This window comes from Cloeon dipterum, chromosome 2, assembly GCF_949628265.1.
Source record: "Cloeon dipterum chromosome 2, ieCloDipt1.1, whole genome shotgun sequence".
Taxonomy (NCBI): Eukaryota; Metazoa; Arthropoda; class Insecta; order Ephemeroptera; family Baetidae; genus Cloeon; species Cloeon dipterum.
Window position 1 is genome coordinate 17,753,608 of NC_088787.1, and position 22,319 is coordinate 17,775,926.

The 22,319-nt window shown below is 38.4% G+C and overlaps 1 protein-coding gene across 1 annotated transcript; it reads right to left on the bottom strand.

The window, feature by feature from the left end:
- Positions 1–16: 16 nt before the first annotated feature.
- Positions 17–21,637, bottom strand: LOC135936892 (uncharacterized). The gene is made up of 3 exons (XM_065479899.1): positions 21,482–21,637; positions 15,048–15,206; positions 17–850 (listed from the first exon to the last, which is right to left on the bottom strand). The coding sequence occupies exons 2-3, from the start codon at positions 15,198–15,200 to the stop codon at positions 701–703; spliced, it is 303 nt and encodes a 100-aa protein (XP_065335971.1). The 5' UTR covers positions 15,201–15,206; positions 21,482–21,637; the 3' UTR covers positions 17–700.
- Positions 21,638–22,319: the final 682 nt, after the last annotated feature.

Genomic DNA, 22,319 nt, shown 5'->3' on the forward strand with positions numbered 1-22,319 from the left:
AAATCAAACGCCAGGCTGAAGGTGCTATATACAGTGTAACGCAATGTCTTTATTCATTAACTGACTCGGACAAACCAGATGTGGGCAACAGATATTATATGTATTTATTGTAATAGAGTAATTGCGCGCTTATTGTTGATGCAGCACTACTACCCGGTTTTACACACAGCAATTACATCACGACGAAAATGGAAAGAGAGAAAGACAGAGAGATAAGGTCGGTCGGACGAAAAGACACGTTTCAAAAAATAACAGAGGCGCCGCAACTCGGAACTTGACCCAGCCACTCTTTCTCCAATAGGTCGAATGATTCTTTTGATATGGGAGCGGTTAGAGGTTCAGAGTTGCAGCCGCCGGTCCGTCAAAATAGACACGAGATTTCATTTGTGTACATTTATCAAGATAATTGTTTTTTCCTCCTGGAATGTTTAGTCGATATAGAGATATCTTAATGAGAGTAATTGAAGAAGTCGTAAACTTTGGAGTCACGTCTAGCAGCCGTCGATTTCAAACTGGTGTATTAATGGAAATCAGTCTAATAATAGCACAATTAAGTACGAATAAGCTAATTGTTAAGTAATTATAAAATGAAAGCTTCTACTCGATCAAACAGAAAATTTCTCAACGACAAATGTTTAGTTTGAAATCGTAGTTACTGGACATTGTGTAATTTTTATAATTAGGGGAGTGCTGTTGGGGTTTAATGAGACATCAAGAGACGTTCCTTTGTGTTTGGCTCGTCGAAGTGCTTAGAGCCTTCAGCAGTTTCAGGGCTGATCTCCCGCTTGAAGAAATAGCGCTTCTCGTATGCATTGGCAGCCGCGTTCCTTTCCAGATCACCCTCGAACAACTGGAACAGAAAAATTACAAATTAACTTATGAAATGCACAAGATGAATAACTGAATGTTTGTTCATATATTAAAAACGAGATTTTGCCAATTGTTCATTCATGCAAGGAACCCCTATTTCCTCCAGACAACTATTAATTTTTCAGGAAAAAAATATATTTTGGCTTCCCCGAGGAGTAATGAACAGCTTGGTAGCTTCATCTTAAGACGCAAATAATTTTTAACAATGAGGGTTAGAATAATTTGCAACCCGCGCATCCCCTTTGTAAGACAGGTTGCATAGATCCAAATAACTCCTCTCTAGCTCTGCTATTCATTAGCTGCTCCTATCGAACGAAGTCATCCACTTTCCTTGTGTGCCTAGCAAAACTTTCCATTTCGGCTGAAGAAGCGCCTTTATTGATGACTTAATTCAAGAAAATTGATATCGGAAGATCTAAAGGAACATAATGCGCCATCGTAACTTAGGTAATAGACTAAAAGTGAAAGGCCGGGCTCGTTTTTCGGCTGAAAAGCCGCATATCTGCAGGAGAGTGTGCGTTTTGATGTTTATTTTTCGGTAAAATAGCGTCTGGCCAATCACACATGCGTGCACAGCTTTTCATCAATAAACGCGACGTCGCCGGCGGGCCGGCGAGCTGTATTGAATAATAGCGCACCAATGGAAACGTTAAACGTTGCAGAACGGATGCGAAATTGAATATATTAGTCAAGTCGTGATTTGACACTTTCCCTGCAGAGCTCGTGATTTTTAAGGCATCTCGTTAAAAATCTGTGTTGTCGTGTCAGGTCGAGTTTACAACGCGCGAAGGTGTATTTTATATTCTTTTGTTAAAAACTACATAAAAATGGAGTACATGGCACTCGAACTGCACGGAATTTGTTTATTCCACGGCTAAACCAATGTAATGATCTGAAATCTATTCCAAACTTATCTCACATCTCTACGGGCCATTTTCACTAGAAAGCAAACTGCATTGTTCGTCTTTTGACTGATTTCCATAAAAGAGCGGCGCACTCCGTGAGTCACTCGCAACAGCTTGCTTGTTTCCTCTCAAAATCAGCTGGGAGCACAAACATTCGTAATAATGTGCAAAAGTGTGCCGTGGACGCTTGGTTGCCTCTAGCTTGTAATTTTCATGCACAATTAATCTGCATAAGTGTGCACGGCCAACAAACAACAACAACAACGCAGAAAATTGCACTCAATGGAGAGCTTTGCGCTCCTCTACAGACAGTAAAATCTAATTCAATTAGTTTAACTGGGAATCCTGCGGTGGACGGCTTTTTACTGCCTAGAGTTTGTTTAAAAGCAATTATTGTTAGACGATTCTACTGTGTAACATAATAAACTTTACTGAAACTTCTTTTTATCTATTTAAATTCATTTCTCTTCTAATAGAGTTGTTCGCCAGTTCTGTTCAATCGTTTTTTATCTATCTTTAGCAATACAAATCATCCCTTGAAACGTTTGATTTTAAATACAATAGAGTTTACCTCATATTGGGTTCCATAATTATTCATTGAGCTAGAAGAAATCTCTTATTAGAGGATTAGAGCGTTTTCTAAAATTAAAACTAAAATATTGAAGCTTCGGTGTCCTGACAGCTCACTATGTAAGTAGTTACTTAAGGGCCCGTATTGCTTTTTTTCCTTGTTGAACAAAAGAAGCGACATTGTGTTTTCTCGACAAAGAACTACATAAAGTACATGAAGTTGCATCATAATGAGAGGTTTCGTCTTAAATAGAGCACCAGGCGCACTTTCCTGCGGCAAGGAGATGCGCTTGTTTCGGTCATACACAATTAATTAGCATATTTATGCAAACGGCGTACATTATTCAACAGAGAGTCGGAAGTCACTGAGAATACACGTGTTATCTCTCATAATTAGACTGGGGAAGAAAGAAGAAAGGGTCATTCCTGCGGCTGAAACTCCTCTTACGTCCGGTGAAGAAGTTGCGACACGCGGCGAGAAAAAGATTCGCCGCGGTGGAGAGTGCGAGAGAATTCCCCACGAAATTCATTGTAATGTGCCGCATATACGTCAGCGTGAAAGAAACTGCACGTCGCCGTGTGACTGACGCGACTGAGTGAGTGTACTTTATAAATAATAATTTTCTCACATTAGCTAATGCGCGGGTGCTTTCGTGCCTCCGCGTGTGTGGCCATTACGATTCCGTCTGCGCTGCCATTCCCAGCACCATTGATAAAAAAAGAGCGAACAATGCGCAGTGATTCTAATTTTCGCGCGTGCACGGCGAGGAAGTGCAAAAATTACCACTACCCGTGTTTAATTAATCTTCAAGCCAACATCGAATTAACATTTCACTCTGTGTCACGCTAGAGAAGCAACTGTTGCGATTGAAACACCAACTGGTTGCTCCCGTGCTCGACCACATTCCTAAAGTGATTAAAATTAGCTTCCTTGTCGTCCCAATCGTTTCGACTGCATGTGCAAGACCTGCTCTGATTTCACTTGTGGGGACATTTCGACATTTAAGGAACTTAACTACTTGAAATTCAAGTCAATTTGGATTGCGGCTTAATTCTGATGATAATTGCTCTATAAAAAGCTGGCTTCCGCTCTTAATATGTGCACACATTGTACGGGGAAAACACACATTTTCTTGCCTTAACACAAACTGTTTTTTAAATTACTTTAGGATTATATAAGTTCTGAGATAATTATTTCAGATAAATGTTATGTTATGCTCGAAGCTTCTGAATTTTCAAAGTAGATTGAATTTAGACATAACACCACAGAATTTGCTAAAAATATGCACGACTCTGCTTCTATTCCTGGTAAAAAGAATGAAATCTATTTCACCATTTTTGTAACAGGAAAATTAATTAACTTTTAAAAGAAACCATAAAATGTCAAATTACTAATGCTGTGGGCGTGTACACTTTACGTGCGTGCAGCTACTGCAGAAAATTCCGCTTGAAGCATAATGCACCAGCAAACGTTACGTGCTATGGGTTTGCGAAAAATAAACTCCATAAAACGCTCTGGCAGTAAAAATGCGATAAAGCAGGCAGCGGCGGCTTCTTTTACGCAAGGGTCCATCAAAACGAACCACTAACCGATGAAATTACAGGCTGCCGAGCATAAATTGGTGCTGTATGCCACCAAAGGAGTAATCGAACAACAGCTCTGAAATTATGCTTTCGGGCAGTAAAACTGCGCGGCATGCTGTTTTTCACATCTCTTCCGTTACAGCTTTATAGACGCTAGCAAAGAGCATGATTTCAATTTTGTTTATTACATATTCCGTCATCATGGCAAGATTGTGTTACTGGGTGATATTTTTCACTTCAATACCTCTTCAGAAAAACTGAATACTTAAGAAAGAATTAGCGGAAGTACTTCGTAGCAAAGAAACTTGCGTTTAAATTTTATAATTTCATTTGAAACTCTGAGAATCAATTGAAAAATATATGTATTATATATTTAAATTAGTGAGAATATCTGAAACATATATGTTATTTAAATTCTCACCTATAAATTTACGCAACTTTAAATTTAAAAAAAAATACTCAAGTTTACTTTATTATTTAAATAAAAAATAAAATATAAAACAAAACAAAATATATTAATAATTGTATTAAGCTAAAAAAGTTTAGAGAATACTGTAAAAATATATATTAATTGCAATCAACTAGTATATTTACGCAAATTAGAAAAATTCCATTCCGCGCGTTGCGGAACTAGCCAAAGCTACGAAAAATATTACTGCGGTCCATGACGAGGTCGTAAAACACTGTGATTCGAGACCGGTGTGCGGGAGAAAAGTGCACGCGATGTGCTCTGCTGGGTGAAAGTGCACGCGGCGGCGCATCCTTCTTCCTCTTTTCCTCCCATTTATTTGTATTCATTATAGCCGCGCGCGCGTCGTTCTCATTGTCAGTCAGTGCTGATGATGGCAAATAAAAGCAGCGTAATTGCCACGCGAGATCATTTCCCTGCCCGCCGGCTTCTCTTTTGCTGGGAAACATTATTCCGCGCATCATTACCCGGAGTTGTATCGACTTCACTCACTGATAACAAACCTCTTTGTCCAGCTTATTATGGACTCAATTCATTAGTAAATGTGCAAAATCATTTGCGGCTAATTAGAGACAGTAGATAGATTTAACACAATGGCTCTGCTCAGTTTGGATTTTATCAGGCTAGATGGCTTGAAGGGGAAAAAATAAAAAGAAAAGTTATCTGGCACATTCTCTAACTGGACAGCTGCTGTTTCGACCCCTCAGGCCTCATAAGCAGTAATTTCTGCAAATTCAGAGTTTACAGAGTTTATTATATGAAATTTTAAATTGCTAGTCGTCAAATGGACCGAGACAAAATTTACTACTGCTGTCCAATCTAAAAGCATTTTTGAAACACATTTATATTCCAGAATCCCGGTGTATTGAAAAATATAATCCTTGGGGAAATTTATCGCAATTTTAAAAATGGCGCAGTGGCTATAAGAATGGGTGTGGCTTATTATTTTGGTAAAATGCTTGAATTTATCAGACATCGTCCAGGTAAATTTTCTTTACAGTGGATTTTAAAAATTCAAATTAGTAGCTTTTCATAAAATATATATTGGTCTGTTATTTCAGATGTTAAAGGGAAAATAAAACCACAAGATGAAATGAAAATTTTGTTCAAGATTGCATGGTCAGGAAATCGAAATATAATTCAAATTCATGGATATTGAGATATTTTATTTTCCTTTTTTGCATCTTAAAAATTGTGCTACCGACGTTAGCTTATATTTCATAAATTTCATTGCTGGAAAATATGCTAAATTTGGAGTTTTAACATATTGGTCATCTGTTTATTTGATATTAAATTATCGATTTTCAGAGAAGAAGGAAACTGAAGAGAAGAAAATTAAACAAAAAAATCAGGAAAGATGTATTTTGAGCAAGAATTTGCCCTAATTTATTCGTTCTCTCCCGATCATCACTAAAAGGAATGTATTGGTTTAATAGAAAATTAGAAAATTAATTTAAGTAAACCCTTAGTCATCATAATATCCATTCAATATCTCTTACGAACACGAATCTTACTATCTAAAACACTTATGAATGTTAGAGCCCCCAAAACGTTGATCTTTGACACGCCGCAATCGCGGGTATGAATCTTTCGGTGCCTGCTGAGAGCAAGAACAATCGACACAACATCATGACCTTTGCCAAACAATGATGAGAAGCAGAAAAATATATCGATCAGAAAACAAACATCAACGGAGATAATTATCTTTCAGCGAGATGCGCGCTGGTGCAGTGAACGAGTGAACCTGACGGTTGATCTCATATTCTTCATTATTTCCTTTCATCAAATGGCATTTTCCGCTGTCGTAATTGCTCGGCTGCCATCAATAATTGGCGGCAGCGTAAATCTCCGCTCGCGAACAAATGTAATTAATATCTGCGAGCGTCGTAAATCACCAAGCTGTCGCCGTGCGCCATGCAATTTCTCCGAGCCGAGTGGAAAGGATGCGACGGCGGTGGCCAAGCGCGGAAACGTGTTTTGCTGCAGAGGAAAACAATGCTGATTGCGTGTAAACACAATTTGCGAAACGATTGCCCGCAGCCTGCCTAATTGATTTTTAATTGTGTGCAGAACCAGGCAGGTCCGATCTCTACTTGCTTCCCATTATTATTCAATGTAAATTTGCCCAGCCTGCTTGACCAGTCGTGTTTTGTATTTTGCATAGCGGCTCTTTTGATGCTGGCGTATGGGCACGAACAAAATTTCCCCGGTGGTTTATTTAGGACCAGCCAACATTCATAATTGGTTCCGATTACAAACAGAGCCAGTGAACCGAAATCCGTTGAATGCGTGGGATGAGTGTTTTGAATTATTCTAAACAATCTCAAACAATATACGAATCGCAATAAGATATTAGCGGTTTAACGAACCTTCAATATTATTTTTAAATGATGCTCCTTTTCAAATATTTGCGAATTTTTCCTGGTGATAAAGCAAAAGTCAAACATACCGGCATTTAACGATATTTACATTGAGCTACCTTCAAAATTTCCCTGGGTACTTAATTTTAACGTTTACGATTTGATGAAACGGAAACTCAAGCGCGCCTTGTATCAACACAGGAGCAGCATGCCTTTCTATGAATTGCGTAAAATACCACGATTTAAAGTCGGATCCCACGCTCAGCTCGAATTTCACTGCCGCCTGCGCCTACCTCACTATCAAACCTACTCTTTATCGCTCCTCTCGTTGAAACAAATTAATTAACCTGTGACGCAATTCAACTAAAGCGTGCTTTCCACTTGAAACAAATTCATGTGGACTAATTGTAAGCCGTTGGGCTTCACTTCTCCTTGTGAAATTTCTAAATTCGATCCCACTATATCAAGTTGACCTTTGCGACCTGAATGTTTCACTTTCCAGCGAAATTAATAGGACTACTGGTCCAACTTAACGGAGTTTCCTGTTTGACATAACAAGGTAGTCGAAAATTGGTTGCCTAAGCGCCTTTTGAATTTAATCTAAGCAGGTGACTAAAAATCTGTAAAGAAACGACACTGAAATTAACCAATAAAAATCTGTCTTTTCCTTTGTACAAGAAACACAGAAAATTTGGAGGTTTATAATTCACAAAAATGAAAGTGAATTTACTTGTAATCGCAAAAAGGTGACACCTATGAGAAAAAATCTTGAAGGAGTTAAACTGTCCAAAAGCACTTTATGTACACGACATTTATTGGTGCATTGCAGCTGGCACTTGCGCAAGAATCAATTTAGCTGGCCGGCGCTCTTAGGTCAGCTTGAGAAATTTAAAGATTGGAGCGTTTATGCACACATGTGAGTTGTTCTGAACTGCGGGTCACTTATTATGCGTTTAAAGCACAAGTATTATTAAATTGACCTTTTTCACCTTTTTTAACCTGAGCCTGGAGGTTCGCGTGAAAAGCGAACAGCGATGAAAAGTGTTTTATTGTTTATCACAACACTCTCCTACGGTAGTGATTGCTGTTTTATTTTTTGTATGATTTGTCTGCCGAGTCGTGTTTGTCGTGTGAAAAAGCGATTCGTTTCTAGCTTCTTTATTACACGCCAGAAGCTATTCAGTATCACCAAGCCTCTCTATATTTAAAGGGTATCTTTGGTGCAAATAAATATTTTTTTTATAAAAATCAGGATTATTTTTAAATATTTTGCCTAAATTGTTTGGTAGGGTATACTTTTCAAATTAACTTCGTTTTTGGCATATTTTTATTGATAAAAAGAGTTAGTTTTAAGTCTGAATAATTCAAACAATATACTATCAATGATATTTGCACACGTTTTATTGGATGAAATGATGACGTCTTTGTGAAGAGCATAAAGTAAACGTTTGATTTGAAAACCACCTGCAGAATGCTTAGCGATTCAAATCAGCAGTAATAACTACAATTACCGGCAATGACAAGCGCTTGCAAGTCGCATAAATTACAGCTATTATATTAGCGGCCAATAAAAGCGATAATAACGCTTGTAAGTGCGTCAAGTGTCAACTGTAAAGGGTGACGCAAAAAGCTCGGCATGGTCCGCCTCGAGAACCGACCTCCTGACCATTCTCATCACCGGCAGGCGCAATAACAAGAGCTGGTAATGAGTCGCTTTCTACGCTCTGGACGAAAATAAATTCCACGGGCAGCTGACCGTCCGTCATTAAGAGCTGACCTCGCACATATCCAATATATGAGAAGTGCGAGATGAGATCTAGAGAAAGTGCAGCTTCATATGTGACGACTCTCTAAGAAGCAATTTATTTGCTGCATCACACTCTCGGTATGTGTGTTTTATTTTTGCTCCCGGACGGGATGAGACCATTACGCGATTTCGGTGAGCGGAAACGCGAGCGAGTTGGGTAACCGAGCGATCGTAAAAGAATTCGCTGAACGCACTGTTGTTACTCTTTGCCAGAAAAAGGATGTTTTCCGCGCATCTCACGTCTTCTCGTGTGTGCAATTAGAATAAGAGGCTTTGCGGAAGAAGCAGCTCTCTGCGAAATTAAAATGCATCTTGTTTTGTCCTAACTCTGAATTGGATGACGCCAGAGTGTTTTGTCTTCCGCGCGAGAGATTTTCAATGAGAGAGCTGCGTTTCCTCCTGAATTTCGAAAGATCATTCGAGAGGTATATTGAGAACGCTAAAATAATTAAACTTTCAAACTGATTGGTTTGCCGCAGTTTGTTTTGAAAAACAAGACGTTACATTTTGAAATTTTACGCAGATTCACACATTTTACTGTGCTTTTTTTAGGACATCTTGCTGTTCACTTTATTGTGCTCTCAGGGAATCTTCATCAATGAGCGCGTTAACATTGAACATGCATATCGCGTGCTGTTCGATGCCTTGAGGAAATGCAGAATCTATCTCACGACCCGTATTGACGTCAAGAGCAGCGTCTGCGGCTGTGAGATCCAGCGGCAATATCTCACGTTTAGGCACTTAATGTCTGATCGTTTGTGCACCTCACTTGTTGTTTTACGATCTACAAGCTCCGATTAGGCATTTCGCTGGTTGATTTTGCATTCTGATTTTTTTAACATTCGTCACAAGATCTGCTTTCACTTTTGGCAATTGAAAAGAATGCAGGGAAATATTTGCTCTTGTAAAATTATGTCAACTTTAATTGCATTGTAAAACTCGAGGGCTGATTTTTTTGTTGTTGGATTTTTAAATTCTGGGAAGGTATAAAGACCAGCAGAGTTTCTCCTGCGCTGATTGAATTCAAAAGCGTCTAAAGTGACGTTTAACGCATTCTTGGCGCCGGTCAAAATAACAGCACGTGCGTTCCGACCGGCGCACTATTTGCACACACATACGTGTCCAGCAGGGAAAGTGATAACACGCTGCGCAAGGTCTTTTTGCGCCTTGTTTGCTTTGATGAGTGCACTTATTTTTAGCATCTGATGCGCAAAAAAGCGGCGATATTGCTCAAGCCCGCGCCGCTTTGCGTTATATTTATTTATTCGAAAACTCAATTAGGCGCTATGATTCGCTGATTCCCATTGTGCCTGCCTGTGGGAAAAGCACGCACGTTTTGATATAAATATGCACACATCAATTTTGAGGACGACGCGCGAGTGAAAAGCTGCCAAAAACTTTCGTTTCCACTTTTATTCTAAGAAATAATCGCCTTGCTCGCGCTTAATTTTGCACAAATTCGCGTCTGCCGAAGATTTATGGGCGCGATTTGACTCACAGAACGATTGTAGCGCTCGCCGCGCGTGCATCCGCCCGTGAAAATCGAAGATTAGTCTGGAAATTCGCGTCGACCAACCGATTTATTGCCACTTTGCCGTGGATGTGAGAATGGTAATAATTAAATTTTCTCACGTAATATTTACAACTGCACTAATGGATGTTTTTTTAATAATTCTCTCCAATTATAATGGTTGAGGAGAGGTTTTTTTTTAATATTTCCGTCGCTTCCTGCCATTTGAATATACATGATATATCAAATATGTTTTGTTGAACTTAACTTAAAAGTACTGGCAAGCAACGTGCTAAGACTTTTCTTAAAACTTTATCAATTCCCTTTTTGCTAAAAGCCTAGCTGATAACACCAACATATTTCCTAGAAATAATTATTATATTTTTAATTTATCGTTTAGATCCAATTCATCGAATGAATTCGCTATGACGCACCATGATAAAAATGTTCGAAAATTTAATTTGTTTAAATGAGTGAGTATTTTAGGAAATACTCTTCTTGCTCAAATTAAATTCCTCGCAATTTTTGCCAACGTAGAGAAATCAAATGTGTTAATATCAGATTTTATACACGCGTGTTGATTAAAAAACACATTAAAAGGGTTTCTTGATTACAAAATTATCAAAAGAGTTAATTAATTAGGGAAATTTTGCGTGGTCAGATTGATTGAAAGTTAAAAAAATCTCCACAACAACTGACGTAGGACAAAATTAGTCACTTTCGACCCCATTTGCCAACATTCACCCGGTAAGGCCTGCTTTATCAAGAGAGATGAGTTGTTGTACATGGAAAGCGCATTAGCACAATTACTTTGCACATATTGTGTAGCCGGCGCACTCGACAAACCATCCGAAAATTCATTTGTGTAGTACAAAGAAAAGCAATCTCGTTTGCATCAAAGCGCCCTCGTCCGAATGAGCGAGAGTGAGAGGAGTTGAATTAGTGAGTGATCTCATGTGAGAGCAATCATGCATCTTCCTTCCTGCATCACCATCCGCGGCCAACGTGATTCGATTTGCGTACAAAGGTTGGAAAGTTGGTCGAGAAAAGTGCGCGCGCTTCTTATTTGGCGCGCTAATCCCGACCGACGCCGGCACAGGCGGCGAGAGGGGTCATTTTGCATTTAATTCAGACTGACCACCTCTGTATAGGTAGGACCATAAATCCAAAAGCTTTTCTAGACGAAACTTCACTTTGGAATAATGAACCCAATTAAAGTTTCTAAGGTTTCGGCTTGTAAATGTGCATATTAAATCAGTTATTATTTCTTTTAGAAGGACTTAAAGGGGAAGATACTGGATAGCAACCAACTTTGCAGTGTGATGCTACCTTAACAGCAAAAAAAGTATTTTGAGTTGATTCTCTGCGGATTTATACTAAAAATTTGATACTTCAATGTGCATCAATCATAATGTAACCAATCAAAAGTTATTAGGAACGCCTTTAATTTAACTCATCTTGGTTTCAACTTAACTTGCGAGAATCATCAATTATTAAGTATATTAAAAAAATCAGACAGTAAAGAATGGAAACGTATGAACAGATTTACTCGCATATAAACATATCTTCGTTTATTTAAATTCAGATTTTTTCAAGCCTTGTTAGAGGAAAAAATTGTAGAAGCATTCAAAAAAACCTAAAGATAATATGCTCAAATTTTAACTCCTGTTTGACAAATTTAAAGGAAATCAGATATATCAATTGGTTTTAACAAATATCTTCAGATGAAATTTGATATCGAGTTAAAGCCACATTTGGCGTGCCATTCGTGATCCCACCTGTACACGCACACGAATGCAATAAAGAACCAAAAGTCAGTCTTCGCTTTCTAACGCTTCACAGCCAGCAGAAGTTGTTGGCGCTTCATTTTAATGAGCTTCTCGCGATGATCGCACCCGATAATTCTGCTCGACGTGTGCGACTTGTGCATAAACGAATGCTTGGCTCTTCTTTAAATCATGCCTCTGATGTGGGCACTCAGCCAAACAGAGCCCCAGGCCGGGGCTGCCGTGAAAAAAGATTTTTTGCCGTCTCCCTGCCGCTTTTTTTGCTCCCGCGCTTGGTGTAATTAACTTGCAAAGTGGACAGCGAAAAAGAAACCGAGAGGCGCTCAGGAGTGTTTTTTCGCGCGGAAGTCGACGATCATCTTCCGAAAATAGACCAAGGTTTTTAAAAACCTCCTGGTTAACATGGCAAACTCATTTTGTCTAATGAATGTAAATTTTAATTGAAACAGAACGATGGTTTGGAGAAATTATTTATGGCACTTTGTAAAGTGCGAAAATGTGTATTATGAATGCATGCCGAGAAAAATAAATTCTATCATTCATAACATACGGGACACGGGATTGAGAAATAATTAAAAAGCCAATTTCAAAGGAAAAATCGAATTTGCTGCGCTCTATGTGGTTAACAGCCACAATTGGAAGGACTATGAGCTTATCGTTGTGATTTAAAAGCGAAGTGAAAAATACAAATAATAAATATATTTTAAATTCAAAGCATTCGTGTCCAACGACTTTCCCCTGTTTGCGGTAACATACGCTGAAATCCCATGATCAAACAAAAGATTTTGCCCCGGTTCAGTAGGATTACCTTGGCTGACGAACGACCAGGATTTAGCTCCGAGCGGCCTTGTCTTGAATAGCTTTTGTTTTCAAACAAAAGTTCTTTCTCGCCACTATTGAATATATCAACGTTGGATATGTTAAAGTGGATGTGTTCGGAGTTTAAATAATGAGAAGTAAAAAATATGAATTATGTATGCTATGCTGTATGCTAAACCAATAGTTTTTAGATTATCGGCCTCTAAGTTCACATTTTATCTAAGTATTTTTTGGAGTAAACGGTGAGCAATTTATTTTAATATTATTTTTACTCACCAGTGATATGAAATCATACGAAAGTAGGATTAAATCATTACGTTACATAATTTACTATCATTAAAGAAACGCGAGTTGTACTTTCAACGGATTAACCAAGTTGCGCACGGTAACTTTCCTGCAGCTTGATTGCGGAGACGGAATAAGACGTGTCGTGGGTACTAATTTTTTGTGAAAAGTGCATTGCATGAGCGAAATAAAGGCATTATCAGCACTATGTGATCATTTGGAGTCCGTACAGTGCTGCTCAGCACTTTCCTTAGTAGAAAAGTAAACGCACAAAAAGCGCTTTTGAGCCGCTGTGATTACTTGCTAAAACATGCTCCGCAGTAATCAGATGGAATGCTCGTCAGCTGGACCCCAGAGGATGTGTGTGCACACATACACGTGCAAATCCCCATTGTTGTTACGTCAGCCAGGCAGCGAAAATCAGCGTGTTTTGCAACTCGTGACAAATGTAAAGCGCTCATTTGAGCGGCTTCGAGAAGTGCTCAGAGACATGATTAAATGTTGCTGATTTCACTGTAAAACGAAATCTGCCCTCGGACCTTTTCAAATTTCCGATAAGGATTTAATTTGAATACTATTTGGAACTTGTTCCGAAGCTTTTGTCAAGTTTGTAAGTAATATGAATATTAAAAAGCAAAATATTGATCCAAATTTCTATTATACTCCCGCAATGTTAAATACCGATTGGAAGAAAACTAATTGTAAGGATCGTTCCATGTTAACCAGATATTCATTTCATGGGTATCATTTTCTTATTTGCACAAATTCTTGTTTTCACCTGGATGTTACCGACAAATGTAAATGTAGTTATTGTAATGCTGATCTGTATAGTATGTACCACATTCTTGATTGTCCTTTAAAACCTTTGACTTTAACCAAAGCTGCCTCATATAAATGCTGGAAATAGTTGTACGCCGTTGGCGTTTAATAAATATTCTATTCTATTTGGAACTAATAACACTTTTACTTTATATAAACTATAAATATTGATACATTGAATCTAATTTTATTAATTGATTTTACATAGGCTACTTCTGGGCTACTTCCATTTGAAATTAACAAGGGAAGGAATCAATGTTAAGAGTAATTTAGCACTATTTGAAAATAGCTCACATTAGAAAAGATGAAATTTTTGGCTTAGTTAGCTGAATTGTGGTAAGAGGAGTTTCTATCACAGGGAGATTCGAGTTGCTGTGTTGTTAATTTCGTTGCTCGTTTCTCTTTTCGTTTACACTCGGATATGAGTGCAGATGGACATTTTCAACGATCTCTGTTTCAAAATTCTCTGCAGCTAATACGGTGTCTGTGAATTTTATTTTGGAGCTAAAGTACTGCTACGTACTGCACAGTACAAGAGCGTGTGATATATTTATTTTCTTTTTATAACTTTCCGACGTATAACCTCTATTCCTTGTTAACTGCCTACGGGAGAAGCTGTTGTAAAATCAATTAATAATTGATACAATTTGTCAGACAATCGCAAATGAGATTCTACGGTGAACCTTGTGGTCGCGAAACGACCCTGACTTTGCTCTTACCTCTCTGGAGAAAGGTTACTGCGGTCGGTCTGACTCATTTTTATTCCCAATAAATAACCAAGTGAGTGAACAATTTGCATCCTGAGAAATGAGATAAAGTTCAACCGCCTCTACTCCAGCGCACAATCCATCACAGGACGAGAGATGAGAAATTACCGCATGTGCCAATGGCTCCGCTCCAGCTTTCTATGCCGCAAAAAAATCCCGACACAAAGCTGTTGTTTTCCCGGTCACGTGCACGCGATCAAATATCTCGTAAATTTTGCAGGGACCAATTTGCGCACTAATGCATCCTCGGCTGATCCCCGCTTTGATCCCTCGCGGGGCACGACAAAAGAGCAGCGCGCTCTGCTTTCTTACTTTCCGGCGCTGCGCATTATTCCCAAATTAGATGCGCCCGCTTCTCGACTCTTGGAAAATGCTTTTCCCGCAGCAGCTAGTGGAGGAAATTTGCAACCTAATCGAAATTTATGGCCCGTTAGGAGTTCAAAACGTTTTTGAACTCGCCACCACGCGGATATAGATCTCAAGAGAGGTACTTACGTCCTTGAGGAGCTCTCGCAGTCTGTCGAGGCGGTCGTCCTGGCCCCTGGTGGGCAGGTAGCGGGCCTCTGTAGGGCTCAGCAAAACGGCCACCACCGCCAGAAGGGCGCAGGCCACCAGCAGATGACGCAGGGATGAGCTCGAGCTGGCCATTTTAGTCTGGAAAAATAGTAATCAAATTGTGAGACAATTTAATTATTCAAATGAGCAGATTCATAATTCAATCTTGAAATTCAATGTTATTTCAAGCATTAAAACTGTGTTGGTGTTGATGTAAAAAATTAATAACGTTTATGCAAACAAAATGGTCAAATGTGTTTACCTCAACCCTACTGAATTGTTTATTTGCAAACAAAGAGAGAGAGAGAGAGAGAGTCAGTGTTCATAAACATCGAGTTTTGCCAACAAAATTTAAATTGAATCGAGCAGGTATTGAGGAAGGGCAATTTTATTGATAGAAACTTAATTCAATCCATTAATTGAATGCTAGCATTACCATTGCCAAGACAAATAACAATTGTCAATGACCACGTAATGTGAAACAATTAAATGAAAGCAGAGAGCTCCATATATTGTTATTTGATGAATTACAAATGCCTATCTGAAAATATGAATCAGAGACGTGTTCTTTTGTGAAAGGCCCGTGGCTGCGCGGAATACTAATTGTAAATTCGATTGTGTATATTAATTTCCTTCAAACGTATTCCGTCCGCCTTTGCATAACCGTTTTCCTCTCGTACACACCACCCGCTGATAAAATTAATTTGCGCAATTTGCATTTTACAGCCACACACTAACTTTCTTTCTTCCTCCTTGCCTATGCATGACTCCGAACTACTTCGGATGCAATTACTCTCACACGAGATTATTATTTGTTTATCGCGAGCACACGAATCTCTCGCCACGACGGAAAAAAAATCAGCACACACACTTCTAGAGCTGTTTTCAATGAACTGAGCAAATTTTTACTCGTTGCAATTACCGCGCCGGAACATGCGCAGTCACGTTGGCAATGATGATCGTGTTTGCTTATGCGCAGGTGTAAATGTTCCAGTCCAATATTATGGGGAATACTGAGTTTGACAATTTACACTTAGGCTATCGTACGTAAATCATGAATCAATAAACCTGATTAAAAAATTGATACAATTATTCTATTCACTTTTTTAGGCTTCATGCGACTGTTTTTTTAATACTCAGCGTTAATCTATATAAGGTTAAGCAAAATTAAAGCAAGGAGGGAACTGAAGATATTTAATTTAAAAGTCATTGAGAGAAAATTAAAAAATAAATGCACGTGAGTCAGGTTTAGCCAGTTAAAATAACAACTAATTTTTTCCTTTATTTCAGAAATTAAAATTGTTGTTGTTTATTCTTGCCTAAGTCATACAACTAAGAAAAGATATTAAAATTACAGCAAAAAAATGATTTTTTAAAATTGTTTAAGATTAAGGTGGAAACAGCTTAACCCGATCAACGTCGATTTGTAATGAGCAGTTTGAATAAACTGATACTGTGGTTTATCCTTATCAATTCCAACCTTCTTATTCCAGACATTTTAAATATTAATTGCGTCTATCTCAAGTCAATTTCAAAAAGTTTGTTTACGTACGGTGTTTACAGTTGTAAGAGTTAGTACACAAAGAAACTGTGGTGTGTTAAGTAACATTTCGCAGAAATTTGATTTTCCTACCTCCGCGAAATGTGCGGGTTGAGCCAAATGCCGTCAAACGGATGGTGTAGGCAGAGGGTTATTAAGTCTCAAAGCGAAATTAATTATTAATATAAGTAAAACAAGGATTTCGAAATGTTTCCAAACAGGAAAAGTCAATTCAATTACGCTAATTGCGGCAGACTCGAAATAATCTAATGTTGATCGAACTATATGCTGTTCAATAATTGATTATTAAGCTACGTGTGTTGGTTGAATTTTGTTAAGAGCACCGAGTACCTAACATTTTAAGATTGTTTGTTTAGTTTTAACTTTTTAAACTCAAAAATATGTATTTTTTGGCAGTCTAACGTGACATTCTCTTGTAATAATTTTAGTCGAATTTTTTATCAAAATTTTCTTTTTTATAGATGTTTTCAATCAAAATACAGACATTACGCATTGACTAGTTTTGGTTGAGTGTGAATAAATACAATTTAAGTTCATTCAAATTTTCTAGAGATAAAATAAATCACTTTTTTTTCTTAATTAACACCTCTAGGTTTCAATTGTTTAAATAACAAACACTGAAAAGGTTTCATTTTTCGGCTCTCATTATTCTAGTGATAATTTTTCCACTCTTGATCAATTTTTTTTTTTTAAAAATTTCAGAGCTATATATAGCTTTTTATTCTAGTCAATTTTGAAAAGATTCCAAGATGTAATATGGCTTTTGTACCATAAAAATAGGCGAAAGATAAAATACGCTGCCCTATATACCTCATGGGATTAAGTTTAATACTCTATATATAGAGCTACCGCGCAAAAAATTGTTCACCATTGAATTACTCCTGTGGTGTTAACAAGGGTTCTTGGCTCGAAGGCGTTCCACAGCGTCTCGGAATGAACGGTGCGTTATTAAGTACATAGAAAAGTCATTGTGTGTCGCGAGAGGAGAGCATGGTAGTAAAAAGGAGCGCGTAGGACAGTGTCTGAAGGAAAGAGTTGCGTCAGTGGCGGTGCAATGTGGGAAGAAGGGCGTCTAGCTTCCGGGCGGCCGCAATTTCGCTTGATCTCTGGGCCACTTCCGACGAGCTGCACGGCCCGGCGAGTCCATTGTTTGCATGTTCCGTTGCCTGAGCAGAAATACATGCATCTTCTCTCACGCTGGGAGCTGCTCGTCCCGGGATGCTGCAACCTGCCCGCTTCACTGCCGCTTTTGAACGCCAAAACAACGGCCAATTAGTTTGATTTATTAGCTTTTTAGCCTCCCAAACACTTTCAACATTTTTGACGCTCTATGGGAGCATTTAAATTAGAAAAGAGCAGCAAACGTTTTAATGTGGAAATTAGCCAAGATGCAATTATGAGGCTAATGATTCATTCAAATAAGTTGTTTACTCGCAAACCGAAGGTAAAATTTAGCCTGGCAAGGAAAATGCTCTATTTTTAATTTTTAAAACTCCTCTCTCCAGCTTCCAAAGCCGTGAAGAAGTTTGCTATACGGTTTTATTAATAAACTTGGCTCTTGTTGATTAGAGTAAGGATATTAACTTTCAAGAAGAGCCGTAAATTATTTAATGGCATCGCCTTTTATTTTAACAAAGCTCTTCTTAAGCTTGATGGCAACGTCCATTAAAAAGTGCTATGTATACTTTTTCTTAATTACAGCATACTTGAAGCTCGAATTTACTCGTGTTTTAAATCCATTAGGCGTGTGCTTGTTTCGTCAATATGCGAGTCAGAGGTTGCATTCGCAAGCAATTCACTGGGCGTGTGTGATAACAGAGATTACAAGATCGGCATGACGCGGTGCCAAAAGTTCAATGCGCGTTCAACAGCGTGCGATTTTGGCGTGCCGCATGCATGTCGCTCCGCCGCGTTGCTTTGACACATCTCTCCGTCGCCAAACGCAAATCTGGTGCGGTGAACCAGCCAGAAGGAGAAAGGGCGGGTCGGTCTCAAGGACGCTGAGGTAACTTATTGCTTATTCTTTGACGTCTGGATAAGAGCTAATCATTTTAAGTCAAATACTACGGAATTAAAGTGATTGAAAAATTAAGTTTTACTGGTATTAATAATTTATCATCTTGAGCAAGACGAGCCTTATTATGATACAATCCATTACCGCAGAGGAAGATAAACATTTTTAATTTTAAAACCATTTTTAAATATGTTGTAAGACAATCGATAGAATTTGTCTGTGTTATTACGATTGCATTTTTAACCTAAAACATTGATTAATAAACATTATATTTTGAGTTCAATTAAATGCAGCTCTCTCAGTCTACATTTCGTCCTATAAAGTCAAAGAAAAATACACTGGCCAGTGCCCAGGGCATTTAATTTAACTTTAAAAATTGAGCGTCCTGCATGCTGTCTTCAAGAACACTTTCAGTTAATTAAAAAGTTTGTGAAATCACCTTATTTAAATTTCATTCATCTTATTATACAGTTTAAAAATTTCTCCTAGAGCCTTCCATGTTTTCCGTGGAGCCCCATTGTTTGATATAGGGCCGCCGCAAATGAACATAAACGTGGTTAGTCATAAATCCTCGCTCAAAAACAATATTATTTAATAAACGACGGAAACCAAGAACAGCCAAAATATAATTACGTAAAAAATTCGGCTTCTCCTGAAAGTTTAACGAAACGAGCCGCAATGCGAATCCCGAGTGAATTATTTCCTCACGGCCGTATTAAATATTAATTGTCCGGCGTCGGGCTTATGCAACCGGCACAGCGCCCGCGTCGAGCCGGTTGCCGACGCAGCTGGCGGCCATACGCTCGCTCGCTCAGACTCCTCGCGCCTTTTTCTCCGGCATTTTATCACGCAAAATTAATGCAAACAATCGCGGGAGAGAGAGAAAAAGGGTTCCGCCGGGAAACACGCGCTCGTTTTGTCCAAGATTAGGCTGTCGTGTGCCAGTTATTGGACAACATAAATTCCGCGGTTGTTGGCCAACGTGCTCTCGCTCCAGCAATTTTGTAGCTTCGTTTGCTTTCCAGCTCAACGGCTTACTCAATTTAGGAGGTTTAAATTAAATTTATTTTGCCACTTTTGAAAAAACAGGAGCTAAGCAGTTTAAAGAATGGATTTTCAACAGTAGCGGCAGGAACACAAAAGAGGCGGCGTTTTCGTTTATACAAATTAGCCCTTTTCCTGGGATTGATGGTGTTTTCAGAAATTTACATTTTATTCATAAGAGGATATTTTTAATGAAAAATCTTACACCCGAGAGAAAATAAACGCCGCACGATAATGGGATATAAAATTTATTCATTTGTTTTAGGGTCAAATCTCGTGGGACCAAAATGCAAATGGCTTAAGTGTTATTCCGGTAATATCCCAAAGGGTCTTGAATCGATTTCCTAAACAACAAGCACATTACGTTCCTGATTTAAAACAAAACAAAATTGTAAAACATGCAGAGTTTATATGATTAGAGATGATGAAAATTAATTTTTTGCTGTGAATTGTATGATACTTTTATAATGGAACTCTTCCGCATTCACCAAAAACCTAGCCCCCAATTTAGAGCAAGAAACAAATTCTTGGATCAAACATGGCATATTATTGAAATAGATGCCTCAGACCCTCTTTCTTTCCACTTAGCGTTTAGACCCCGCTCAACTTACAGCAAATTAAATTCTTTCCCTATTTTTGGCAACGGGCTTCTCGCGATGACAAAGCAAGTGATCGCAGCCATTCCAGCGGCAAAATAAAAAGTATATATATAAAACGCTGCTAAGTAAACTTCAACGTTGTTTGCAAGTTAGCGGTTTTTCTCGTCATATCAAATGGCATAAAATTTACGAGGCTTTGCGCGAAATTGCACATACTTCAGTTGCTGTCGTAAAATGATGCGCAAGTATAGAATGTCAAAATGGCACCAATGCTAATGGAATTTGTCTGCCTCTAAAACAATTTAATGAAAATAGAGATTAAAATATAGGAAAATGTGTTTGGAAATGATGGTACTTCCATAATTTGTTTTCTTTTTATTGTGCTTTTAAATTGCAGAATTGTGTATTGATATAACCTTTCATTTATAATTTTTGTAGACATTACATATATTGTTGATTAGCAAATGTTGATATAAAATTCACTTTAGTTACTATAAAATATGTTAAATATAACTATTATAATTGATGTTTATTATTTTTATACTAAACTCTTTATGATGTTTTTATTTCTAAGATATTTTTACAATATTATTAATAAGTTAAATTAAAATAATAAATAATAAGTCTAAAAGTAATATTGTATATCAAGCACGCATTTTAATAAAAATTGTACTGTAAGGCAACAAAAAAACTGTTGAAGATAAAATTATCATTACAAACGGAGTGGGAGCTCCATGGTATTTATTTAAATGATAATATATAAGCCAGAATGATATCAAAACCTAATTGACTGCAAAATGTCCAACATGAAACTGTATATCTAATAATTGTTTGTGCTGCCAGGAGTTCCAAATTTAAATAAATCGATCACCGTAATGCTTTTTTTCGAATTCTGAACTCCTAAATATACAAGCGAAATGAAAATTTCCAGTTCCATGTGAGAAATTTGTCTCAATTTGGTATTATTTCATTCTTAATCAGTTCAGTCACCGTTCCATATATTCCAGCGCGAATGGGTAAAATAAGAAAATAACCTTCAATAATACACAAATAAGAAACAAATTTAGATTTAAACGTTAAATGATAGCAGAAGCGCTGGAATCGAAATTTTGACTTGAAATTTTTGTAAAATAGGGAATTGGGATTCGTGACTGACCTTTCAGGCGTGAGTTGATTGGAGTGGCGAGACGAAGAAGCTGCAGAGGTCGTGGAGCGAGTGAGCGCTGTGGTGTGCCGCGGGTTGCCTGCTGATGCGTCCTTCGCTAAGGGTGAGCGCAGAATCGACGCCCTCGCCACCGCTGCGGCCCTTTATATCCTTTTGGAAAAACGGGGGTCGCTCAGGAAGGGGGTGCGCGCGTGGGCAGCTCGCGGGGCGGGCTGGCGTGACGTCAGTGGCCATTCAGAAAAGTCGGACGCTCGGACAGACGGGGGCACGCATGCGCCCCCCACGGCCAGCCGCCCCGCGCCCACGGGGGCGAACGCCAGCAGCCGGGGGTTGGCGCCAACCCCGACTCTTCTTTGGCGATGAATGGACCAAGAAAAAGGTGCTCCGCCGACGAAAGTTTAGCTCGCGTGCCGCTCACTTTGTCAGTCAAAAGAGCGCCTAATGAGTTGAAGCCGCGCAAATTGAAATCACACGAATTCCAATAATTAGAAAACAAACATTTCATTTAATCGGCAAAATGGTGATTACGAAATGTATATTACCGTGTTTTTGCATGACTCTCATTGATCAAAATGAGAACATGTGGTTACAAATAAATTGGGATAAATTACACACCATCACTCTCTTTTTAATTAACTTTGCTGTCGATAGAGTAAAATCTATGTTCAAAAGAAAATCCTGTTTCATGTTGGTTTGCAATTCAATTTAAATAATGAGAATTTTAAGCCTTTGCTAGGGTGTGATTGCAAGGGTCTCGCAAGGGGCGTATTGTAACGAGGTATTTTTAATTGTGCAATGTGAAACTAGCAGAGACATGTAAATTCGAAAA